Below are 11,882 nucleotides of genomic sequence, written 5' to 3' on the forward strand. Positions count from 1 at the left end.
AGCTGGGGCGGCAGCAGGTGGGCTGGCAGCACACAGACTGGCAGCACTGGGGTCTGCAGCAGCTGGACACACAGCAGCTGGGGCGACAACAGGTGGTCCTGCAGCAGCTGGGCTGGCAGCAGCCTTGGCCACAGCCCTCCTCAGAGCAGACAGAGCCACAGCAGGAGCTGACCATGGTGTCAGAGGTGGAGGTTCTGAGTGAGTTTAAGAAGGTTGTTGGAAGGTTTGGAAGTGGGAGTCTCCCTGCCCACATCCCCTTTTATACCCTGCTGAGGGGCTGTTATTCTCACGTGCAACATTCTTTCCTTGTTATTGTTTATATTAATATAGGTAATTACCAAATTAGGCAAGTTTCTTTTCCTGGTTAAATTTTCAAGGTGGATTTAAAACAAAGAAAAAAAGTTCCTTTTCCTGGTATGTTCATTGTCTGCTGTTACTGAGCCACCAGTTAGGTGTCTTTCCTGTTTCAGTTTCTTCCAGGGGCGCCGTTGCCTGACATGTGACATCCTGTGCATCTTGGTTCTCTTCACTTTCTTCTCATCTTGTATGGCCTGCTGCACCTGTAGGCCAGAAATGTGTTGATGCCATCCCATGAATGTATCTCTTACAGTCTAAGAAACTGAGACCTCTGCTGAATGTACACAAACTCGTACACAGACTTAAACACATATATGTGCCTAATATTTTAATAAAAGATAGACAGAGACAAATAAAAGCACCAACGAAAGGTGTTTTGTTAGTTATTGAGACTTCTATATAAATTTAAGGCATTAAGAAAGGCATTTCCTGGCCAAGATCAAAAACTCAAGAGATGATGTATGCTGCAGAGGTTGTGGAGAAAGGGGAACCCTCCTCCATTGCTGGTGGGGATGTAACCTTTTACAGCCACTTTGGAAATCAATCTGGTGCTTTCTCAGACAATTAGGAATAGTACTACCTCAAGATCCAGCTATGCCATGCCTGAGCATATACCCAAAAGATGTCCCTCTATTCAGGAAGGACATTTGTTTAACTATGTTCATAGCAGCTTTATTTTTAATAGCCAGAATCTGGAAACAACTTAGATGTCCCTCAACTGAGGAATGGATACAGAAAGTGTGGTACATTTACATGATGGAATATTACTCAGCAATTAAAAACAAAGAAATCATGAAATTTGCAGGCGAATTATGGGAACTATAAAAGATCATCCTGAGTTAGGTAACCCTGAAGCAGAAAGACACACATGGTATATACTCACTTATAAATGGATGTTAGCCATATAATATAGGATAAACATACTAAAATCTATCTATAGTCCTAAAGAAGCAAACCAACAAGGAGGGCCCTAGGAAAGAGGCTGAAACCTCACTCAGAAGGGCAACAGGATAGGCATCAGAAATAGGAGAAGACAAGGAACAGGACAGGAGCCTTCCACATGAGGACCTCTGAAAGACTTTACCCACCAGGGTATCAAAGGAGACACTGAGACTCATAGCCAAACTTTGGGAAGAGTGCCAGAATCTTTATGGAAGAAGAGGGAAATAGAAAAACCTAGAAAGGACAGGAACTCCACAAGGAGACCAACAGAGCCAAAAAACCTGGGCCCAGCGGGGCCTGCAAAGACCAATACTCCAACCAAGGACTATGCATGGAGAGGACCTAGACCCCCGCCTCAGAAAAGGCCCATAGGATTCTCAGTTTCCAAGTGGGTTTCCTAGTAAGGGGATCAGGGCTGTCTCTGACATGAACTCAGCGGCTGACTCTGTTCACCTACCCCTGGGGGGTGGTACAGCCTTGCCAGGCCACAGAGGAAGATGATGTAGCCAGCCTTGATGAAACCTAATAGGCCAGGGTCAGACAGAAGGGGAGGAGGTCCTCCCCTTCAGGGAACTAAGGAAAGGGCATAGGAGGAGAAGAGGGAGGGTGGGTGGGGACAGTGGGTGGGACTGGGAGGAGGGAGGGTGCTACAGCCTGGATACAAGGTGAATAAATTATAATAAATAAATTATATTTTTAAAAAAGAAAGACATTCCCTTATACCTAAAACAGCAGAATATATTACTTTTTAAGATCTATTTTTCTATGGCTTTTGCGGGGGGGGGGGGGAGAGTGACTCAATAGTCAATATTCAGTTTTGTATTCTTATTTGTAGGAGGTGTGGGGATATATGTATACGCATGTGTATGCAGGTGTTTGTAGAAGCCAGTCAATGACATCACACAGAGCTGGAGTTAAAGGCAAGTTCCAAATCCTCTGACACAGCTGATCCTCCAACCGAACTCTTGTAAGCACAGCAATGGCTGAGTCATCTCTCCAGCCCCAAAGATAAAACCAGTCCCTGAGCCAGTGGTTCCCACAGCTGGCTACATGGTGGAGCCACCCTGAAGAGTGTTGCGAACTGGCCAGTCTTGGCTTCTGCCCAGAACCGTCCTTATGGAATTGGTCTGGAATAAAGCCTGGAGCTCAAAAGATTTTCCATCTTCTCAGATTCTTTCAATGGGCATTGATGTCTGAGACCCAACTCCTTTAACTGTCCATATCACATCCATTTGTGTCCACTTCAACTAAGAAAACAGGTTGCAGAATAATGAAATTTTAATTAATGGCATGTGACTAACAGAGAAACCGTTCTGAATTACAAACAATGAACTTTAAGCACTTTAACACTTTTTTCTGTTGTAAGCTACTCTATTACCAACACCAACAGACTCACATGGATAAGAGAAACTGCTCTAGCTTGAAGCACAGTGAAAGATTACTATAGATAGGCCCTCCACTGAGTGACCTTACAGAGGAAACTCAGAGGTGGGACCATCACCATTCCGCACACTGGATAAATTCTGCCCACAATCTATTTAAGTAGAATTGATACTTAACCTCTGGAGCACACTGACAGATACCTCTTTTATCACACCGAGTAAAAGGTGGTGATCAATTTTTTTTTCCTGTTACAGAATTCTTCCTCTTGGGCTGTTTATCTTTCTGTCATTTTACGACACCATAACAAAAGGACTCTGATAAACATGGCGGGAGTGGGAATGGGTGTGGCTGATATTTGCATATGCCATCGATTCTAAGAATTGGGTCAATTTCATTTGAAAATGTAAGTAAGCCAATGCCTGGTGATCATCATTACTTTAAATGCACGGCAAACAAACCAGACTTTCCCCGTTAGGTATCACGTATGCTGTGTAAATGCCCAGTCCATCTCTTTAATAAATACCTCCTATGTATTCTCTATGTAGCTAAAATATACTGCCCGTAGGAGGGGTTCATTCTGGCTTTTTATTTTTTCCTCCATTTGTATCTTTACCTAAATAGAGACACAAATAGCTATTTTTGACAGAGAGAAAAGTAAACCTTATTTTGGATTCATCTATGTTACTTTATAGTAAAAAAAAATTTAAGCTTCACTTACATATTTCAGAACATATATTTAAATAATATTGTTGGGCCTATGGTGGAAATGATGCATGCTAAGAACGATTTGTGAGGTAATGACAGTGTCTGCCTACTGCCGATTTAATTTCACCTTGCTCTTTAAAAGTCATTACATCCTCTGACATAATCTGATTGGCCTGCTCTTTGATCACCTCCCCCTAAGGGGGGGGAGCAGCCTTACCAGGCCACAGAAGATGACAATGCAGCCACTCCTGATGAGATCTGATAGGCTAAGATCAGAAGGAAGGAGAGGGGGACCTCCCCTATCAGTGGACTTGGGGAGGAGCATGCGTGAAGAAGGGGGAGGGGAGGTGGGATTGGGAGGGGAGGAGGGAGGGTTATAGGGGATACAAAGTGAATAAAGTGTAATTAATAAAAGTAAAAGAAAAAAAAAGTCATTACATGTCACTTACTTACACCCAGATGGTTGTAAGTATTTGGTTGTAGGAAGTCTCTGTGCTCACAGATAAGGGGAAGCTGGAATGTTAAACACATAGAGTCGTTCCTTCAAAGGAAGTGGTGCATGGCCTGTTCTCCATCCAGAAGGATGAGAGGAGGTGTGATTAATAGCCTGCTGACCTCTGCACTACCTGTGTGGCCAAGACCGCATCGATCCTCCCCTTATCATGAGCTTGTTTTCCTCAGTCGATCTATAGAACCTGTCTTTACAGAAGTTGTCACATGCACTCAATCTATAGAACCCATCTTTCCGGACAACGTCACCCGGACTTTAGGAAGAGTTTCGATGCAGTCACATCCAATCTTTACTTAGCTTGCTTTGTTCCTCGAGGAGATTTGTGTGTGCTTTGTTGTACGTAAGGAATCAGGTTAACTATCACCAGGAAAGCTTTCACCAATTTGTGCTGTACTTAAATGCACCTAAAATAAACTACTCAGAGTCAGACTCCGGAAGTTTGAATCAACACCGGCTATTTAGTCATGTTGACCAAACTGTTTTCTTGCCTCCCACAGACTGTTACTCTGCTGGCCACGGTGGTTAGAGAGCCCCACATTTAGCGTTATTACAAAAACACAGGTATACTGGAAGATATATGAAATATTCATGTGTAATATAGGAAATAATTACTAAGCCAGTATCTACCCACCCAAAGCCCAGTGGAGACTCTTTGCATCCTAAAGTAGAGTTCCCACTTGTCCTTCTTGACTCCATCTCCCTCTCTCCCTCCGCCACAGATTCACTAGTCAAATTTTTTGAAGTAGTCTTTTTAAAATTTATTTAATTAAAAGTTCAGTTACCTAGGTTGGCATCTCACAGCAATGAAGTTTAGTTTTGCTGTTTCTTAATGCTCTACGGCAGAATGCCACTCTAGACATTTTGAATTTCAGTTCTTTTGCTTAGTGTTCTATACTCTCATAGACTGACAACCTCAAAGGCGGCCTGAGTTATGCTCACTTCGTGGCATATGTGGTTGTTGTGCTTTGACTATTCGGAGCATCCACCAAATGGTATGGGTTAACCACTGGGTGTTGTAACACAGAGCACCAACATTAGGAGGTGTTGTGAACCCTCAAGAGGAGGATCAGCAGGAGAGGTTTATAGCTTACGGAGGCAGGCCCTCCACTGGGATTTGTCGTAGTATTTCTGTTGCTGTGATGAACACCAAACCAAAAGCACTCTGGGAGAGAAAAGGTTTGTTTGAGCTCTAAGAAAGGAAGGGCTGCAGTCCTGCTTGCATTCTAGAAGCTCCCTGCCAAACGATGTCAACTGGGTCGGCACTTACGGAAGGCACACACCATTTCCACTCCCAGGCTCTTCTGGAGGGCCTTTTCTTGTTAATGTTTCCTGCAAACGTTCCCGTTTAAGTTTCCGCTTTTACTAAACACAGCAAAGCAGCACACACTTCTTGCAGCCCCTTGAACTCAGCCTGCTTCAGCACAGTACGCGCTGATATCTCCTTTAGGGCGTGCAGGAGCGCCGAGGTCCGAACTCTCCTGCCTAAAGCCTGCTCTTTGTAGAAGGCTGTCTGCAGGAAGGATCCCAGGTTCTGGCTCTAAACATCCATATTTAGGCTTCCAAATGAAGGTTTCTGCAGGCAAAAAGCTGGCTGTGGCATGTGGTCTTTTTTTTTTGTTTTTGTTTTTTGTTTTTAGAGATGGACTACAGAAAAGCTGATAGGTGACAACAGAAAGGGAAAAGAAGACAAAATGCCTTTGTATTTATTTGGCCACATAAATCTATGTTTATTTAAGGTGTAGGAATAACTCCGTTTTGGAAATGGGGCAGATAACAAGTATTTTCATGAGGGTCACATAATAGTTTCAAGGAATCTAAAGGTAATTCAGAGTTGTGTTCATATAGGAGAGAAAGAGTAACAAGAGTAACTGATAGGATATACTGTAGGCAAAACCAGCAAACTAACTGGAATTGAGGGTTTACATCTGGCATCTTAGGATTCAGCTCACAGGTGGTCTACAGAGGGGTTGTTGGTTAGTGAAGAACAGGAGACTGTGGGTGAGAGCCCTCAGCAACAAGAACAACTAGAGCATGCTGGGCGACAGCAGGTGGTCTGGCAACAGGTGGGCCTGCAGCAGCTGGACCCACAACAACTGGAACCACCAGAACACGGGCGGCAGCAGCTGGACACACAGCAGCTAGGACGGCAACAACTGGAGATGCAGCAGCTGGGGCGGCAGCAGGTGGGCTGGCAGCACACAGACTGGCAGCACTGGGGCCTGCAGCAGCTGGACACACAGCAGCTGGGCTGGCAGCAGGTGGGACGGCAGCAGCTAGAAATGCAGCAGGAAGGGCGGCAGCAACTAGAGATGCAGCAGCTCGGGCGGCAGCAGCTGGGCTGGCAGCACACAGACTGACAACAGCTGGGCCTGCAGCAGCTGGACACATAGCAGCTGGGCCTGCAGCAGCTGGATACACAGCAGCTGGGTCTGCAACAGCTGGACACACAGCAGGTGGGCCTGCAGCAGCTGGATACACAGCAGCTGGGCCTACAGCAGCTGGATACACAGCAGCTGGGTCTGCAACAGCTGGACACACAGCAGGTGGGCCTGCAGCAGCTGGACACACAGCAGCTGGGCTGGCAGCAGCCTTGGCCACAGCCCTCCTCAGAGCAGACAGAACCACAACAGGAGCTGACCATGGTGTCAGAGGTGGAGGTTCTGGGTGGGTTTACAAGAAGGTAGTTGGAAAGTTTGACAGTGGGAGTCTCCCCGCCCACATCCCCTTTTATACCCTGCAGAGGGGCTGGTGTCCTCACGTACAGCATTCTTTCCTTGTTATTGTTTGTATTGATAAATATTACATGATTATAGAATTAGGCAAGATTGTTTTCCTGGTTACGTTCTCAGATTGTGTAGGAAACACAATCTCTCTTCCTGTTGTGTTAGAATTCACATCAGACTTCCTGAATTACCTTTCCAACTTAACATCATCAAAGGGCACTGTCATGTGACATTTTGCCTCTAGAATATACTACACATCAGTCTCCATTCACATGGCCTAGCCTGTCTATCCTGGTGGGACAATGATTCTTGTATTTACTTGTCCCTGATCACCCAGGGGAATAAGCTCATGGTGCAGTCTGATTGCTCCAGGTCAGATTGTCGAAAAACAAAAAAAAAAAAAAAAAAGTTTGAATGTGAAAAACACGGCACTGATTTATCTCCTGCCAGCTGTGATTCACGGTCCAGTGTTTAGACTTTCTCATGGGAAACGCAGCAGTATTTTCAGATACAATAGTTAAGACATGACATTTTGATATTTCCTTTTTTTGCTGAGCACAAATACCCCAAACTTATCCTTAGGGCATCTCAGGGGAAGTTGGCTTCACCACGAGATCCAGGCCCCTCCACTCGCTGCTGTGGAGCTGATTTTCACTACTAGGTATTGTCTTTCTGGCTTCAGTTGGCCACACTGTCACAGTTCCCATTTTTTTTTTAAGATACGCTTGCCTGCCCACCCACCATTGCTCACAGTGTGTGCTTGTCTGTTTCGCTAATGTGGATCCTGCCATGTTGGGTTGGTACTGTAAAAGGCCCCAATGCTCTTTTGCTTTATCGTCTGGGTTGTCAGTCAGCATTTACTCTCTAGTTCTATCTTCCATGAACAGGAGATGATAGGTACTGATTTCCAACACAGAGGACATCTGCCTTGGTGTCTTCACTCTGAAAACATAGTACATTCTTAAAGACTGAAAAATATGCCTAACTCAACTTGTAGCTGCTGACTCTTTGGAAGAAAACAAAACAAAACAACTCTGACTGCCTCTTACACTGTTCCATCTCTGGAGTCAAGGGGCCCTGAGGGAGGAGATCCTGGTTTTATGCCATGAACTTTCAGGTTCCTGCTGTCTTTCACTGTACAGCACTCTGGACAACAATGCCCCTGTTGGGCTGGTCTCTCTAAGAACACTCAAGTACATCTGCAGTCTGATTTCACTCTTCCCGTAAACTCTATTTTTCTGAATGTCTGGGGATTATGAATGTTAAGAAAGAGTAACTGTGCTGAATGGCAGAATCATTTCTCCAAATGCTTTGGTCATGAGAGAAAACACTAGTAGGAGTTTCAGATTATTTCAGAGGCAGTGTCAAATCCCCAAACAGACTAACTAGAACAAAACTAACTAACTAACTAACTAACTAACTAACTAACTAACTAACTAACTAACCAACCAACTAACTACGTTACTACCATGAAGGTGAACAATACTATGAGGACTGATTGCATCTAAACTTCTTGGAAGATGTTTTTTGTTTTTTTTAAATACCTATAGTCCCTGAGGTTGTACCCAACCTCATCAACATTTAGCTAGGCATAAAATTTAGATCAAATTAGCAAGTTATTCTTGGATGTAGGAGAAGAAATGGGTTGAAACTGGGCATAGTAGTGCATGCTTGTACTCTCACTTAGCAATTAGGCTGCTGAAAAGCTCTTCGGAGGCTAAAAGATATCTATGAGTTTGATATAACCTAGGCTGTATCATCATCAATGTGTGGCTAACATGAACGACATAGAAAAAAAAAGGAAGAAAAAATTTTGAGACCTATTGGTGTAGAGGTAACATTGTGCATTTCAAAGAGATTGGTGTGGTTTATAATAACAAATTCCTGGGTATTTCAGCACCATAGTGAGCGCAGTGTTAGCTCACACTGCCAAGCATTTGCAGACATTAAACCCTGAGACACTAAAGCTCCTGTGTGCAAACACTCGTGCATTCATGGAAGTGTGGGGTTGACTCTGCAAAATAAATAATTCCCCTCTTCTCTAAGCAGTCAGAACCCACCTGCAACACGAGCTTAATTCCAGAGACCAGAACCATGGAAATAAGTGTAGTATATGTAGACTAAAGTTAATGTGACAATGAGTAACTGGTGGGAAAACTTTGGAAACTGAGCCCCAAGAAACTAGAGTAAATCAATGGCATGTAGCATGAAATGCTCTGAATGAGGGACTTGCCCCAAATGACTGTGGGGTGTTGATACAGGGAGGGTAAGTGAGCATCTCAGAGAAAAACATGTGACTCACCCTGTGAGGTCAGCTAGTGGAATGGGTTGCCCTGCGTAGTCAGTGGAGGGTCTTCAAGTATGAGTTGGTGTTGTTGAGGAAGATTCAAGAACCAGGTAAAGATGCACTGACTTCAAGATTCCCTTTCTGCCCTCCAGCACTTAAGCTCGATGGAATCATGATGCTTTTACAAGGCTCCTTTGTGATTGGCCTATTTACATCCCAGTCTGGTCCTTATTGCTAGATTTATGTAGCCAGGGTAATATAGACCAGTGACGTGGGCTGGTGATTGGACCTCTTTAGGAGGCTTGTGTGGTGGCCTCAGCCTGTAGCCTATACTGCTCTAAAGAAAGTAGACACAGCTCTTAGGAAAGACTTGTACTTTTTCCTGTCATAGGAGAGAGCCAAAGAACTCCCAGCTAATGGGGCAAAGACCCTGGTGATCCCATTACAGGACCTGATGACTCAGAGCTACACATGGCTCACTGGAGATCAGAACTATCTGTAACATTTCCATTTGCCCCTGCCCAAATCTCAGCTTTCTACCTGAAATTTTCACTCGTGTTGCCAACCACCTACTCCTCTGCTCCCTAAACTTCTCATCATGTCCAGATCAGACCTTTCCCTCTTCATGACTATCTCTGTGTCTGTTTCCCACCTAGACAATTACTGGGGCATCCTCAGGCTCCCTGGCTTGTGATTGCTCCTTCTTTATAGGCCCGCAAAGTAGCTTCATCTCAAATAGTAAGCCCCACCCAGGACAATGACTGATGACTAGATGCTCTCTTCAGCTCTGGCCCACCATGCAGGAGGAATCACTGACCAAATCCCCACATTTAGATTTAAGATTGTTAGCACGAAGGGCTTATCCCAGGGTTAGGATGGCCAGGCACTCTCCTTAGGAGGTAAGGGGCTGATTGACTTTACTCTCTGTTGCTCTAATAAACTCCACAACCAAAAGCATCTTTGGGAGACAAGAGCTTGTTTTAGCTTACAGGTTGCAGCCCATCAGCAAAGGGAATGCTCAAGAAGAAACCACAGGAGAAATTACTCACTGGCTTCCTTCCAGGCTCAGATTCAGCTACCTTTCTTATATCTCCAAAGACCAACGCCATAGCAGTGGCCCAGCCCACAGTGGCTTCCCACATCAATCATCAATTAAGAACATGCCAAACAGACATGCCCAAAGCCCAATCCATTGGAGGCAATTCATCAGCTGAGGTTCTCTCTCCCACAGAGAGAGAGAGAAAGAGAGAAAGAGTTGTCAAGTTGACAGCCAAGGTTAACCCTCACACTGGCTTACTATGCAGCTGAGGCTTTGGCTCCCCTCCTTTCAGGAGCTGGGTACAGGTTCAGCACTTTTCTCTGTATAGCATTTCTGTTTCTCCAGCCAAATGCCAGATTCAGAAAGATAGATACCATGTGTTTTCTATCATATATAGAGTCTAATGTTTGGACTGTATATAGCTCAGTGGTAGAGTACTTGCTTGGCATATACAGAATTTAGAATACAGATTTATGTGTCTTATACTTACATATGTGTTTATACACACACACACACACACACACACACACACACCATGAATGCATAAGGAGGGCTATCTGTGTAGAGGAAAATGACCACTGCAGGAGTGGGTGGGATGTGAAATGGTAATGCAGGGTTAATGTGGTTGACATATAATAAATGTAAATGGATAACATTTTTAAAATAAAGAATGAAACCCCACAATGTTTTATATTTGTAGATATTTTTCTGTATATGACATAACTTATTTTTGGTTGAATAATATCCAATGTATATGTGCCATAACTTCCTTATTCATTCATCCGTCGAAAGGCATCTAGGTTGATTCTATTATATTGGCCAATGAGAATAGCACCACAATAATTATGCATATGTAGATAAATCATTTGCATACTGATTCAGTTGGTTTTTGTTTGTTTGTTTGTTTGTTTGTTTTCAGATAAGTCCTGGAGTAATAAAACAGGATTGTATGGTTTGCCGTATTTGGTTTTTGGTAAATCTTCTACACTGATTTCCATAATGGCGCCACTCATTTACCTACTCAGCTGTGGTGAAAGGCCCTCCCTTCCCTTATCCTCAGCAGCATTTGTTGCTTCTTTTCCTCATGGTAGCCGTTCTGACCGGGGTGAGGAATTTCATCCTAGTTTTGATTTGCATTTCCCTGATGGAGAAATATATTTTGTATTTTAAATGGTACATATTAGTCAGCCATTTGTACTTCTTTTAAGATGTGTCTGTTCAGTTCATTTGTCCATTTCTGATTGGACCATTTATTCTTTCAATGGTATACTTTTTTAGCTGATTATGTAATCTGGATATCAGTCCTTTCTCAAATGAAAGACTCTCCTTTTCTGTGAGACTAAATTCTAGTTTGAATAAAAATTGTATTTCCAAAAGCCAATTTAAGTTTTCAAGCCTAAGCCCATTCCCCAACTGGTGATGTATCCTTCTGTGTAAGAAAGAGACAGAAATGTGGACAGACAAAAAGCTGATATACAAATAGTCAATAAACATATGGGAAAAAAAAGTTACATGGAGATTCTACACTCTAGCCATAATGACTGGCAGAGAGAAAACAAACAAAAATGTTGAAGGAAGGTACAGCTCAGTGGTAGAATGCCAGCCTAGTATGCACAAGGCCCAGGTGTGATCCTTTGAACATACACACACACAAAAAAAAAAAAAAGAAGAAGAAGAAGAAGAAAGAAAGGAGGAAAGGGAAGAAGAAGGAAGGAAAGGAAGAAAGGGAGGAAGAAAGACTGGAAAGTGGACAAAAGGAAAAAAGTACACTAACAATAAGTGCTGGTGAAAATATGGAGAAAGGCAAGCCTTAGACACTGCGGGTGGACAATGTAGATTGGTCCAGCCCCTATGGAAATCAGCATGGAGATGCCTCAAGGACTAAAAGCAGACCAGCACGTGACTTCGCTACTAAAAGCAGACCAGCACGTGACT

The 11,882-nt window shown here is 43.7% G+C and overlaps 2 protein-coding genes across 5 annotated transcripts in view; both read right to left on the reverse strand.

Moving 5' to 3' along the window:
- The window catches only part of LOC129686379 (keratin-associated protein 4-12-like), a 9,041-nt gene extending 8,866 nt beyond the window's left edge, over positions 1-175 (reverse strand). The window contains exon 1 of the mRNA XM_055620312.1: positions 18-175. Coding sequence (XP_055476287.1) covers positions 18-175 — 158 coding nt within the window. The remainder of the gene's footprint in view (positions 1-17) is intronic.
- A 5,731-nt stretch (positions 176-5,906) lies between these two features.
- On the reverse strand, positions 5,907-6,539 carry LOC129686381 (keratin-associated protein 4-11-like). 4 transcript variants are annotated; one of them, XM_055620319.1, is made up of 4 exons: positions 6,343-6,539; positions 6,247-6,267; positions 6,028-6,171; positions 5,907-5,967 (listed from the first exon to the last, which is right to left on the reverse strand). In XM_055620319.1, the coding sequence occupies exons 1-4, from the start codon at positions 6,537-6,539 to the stop codon at positions 5,907-5,909; spliced, it is 423 nt and encodes a 140-aa protein (XP_055476294.1). The 4 variants fall into 4 exon arrangements, with proteins under 4 accessions (XP_055476294.1, XP_055476293.1, XP_055476291.1 ...); XM_055620318.1 differs by having other exon boundaries at positions 5,907-6,267; positions 6,388-6,539; XM_055620316.1 differs by having other exon boundaries at positions 5,907-6,297.
- Between the last annotated feature and the right edge of the window lie 5,343 nt (positions 6,540-11,882).

The sequence above is a fragment of the Psammomys obesus genome, unplaced genomic scaffold (assembly GCF_907164565.1).
Source record: "Psammomys obesus unplaced genomic scaffold, mPsaObe1.curated_primary_1811, whole genome shotgun sequence".
Classification (NCBI taxonomy): Eukaryota; Metazoa; Chordata; class Mammalia; order Rodentia; family Muridae; genus Psammomys; species Psammomys obesus.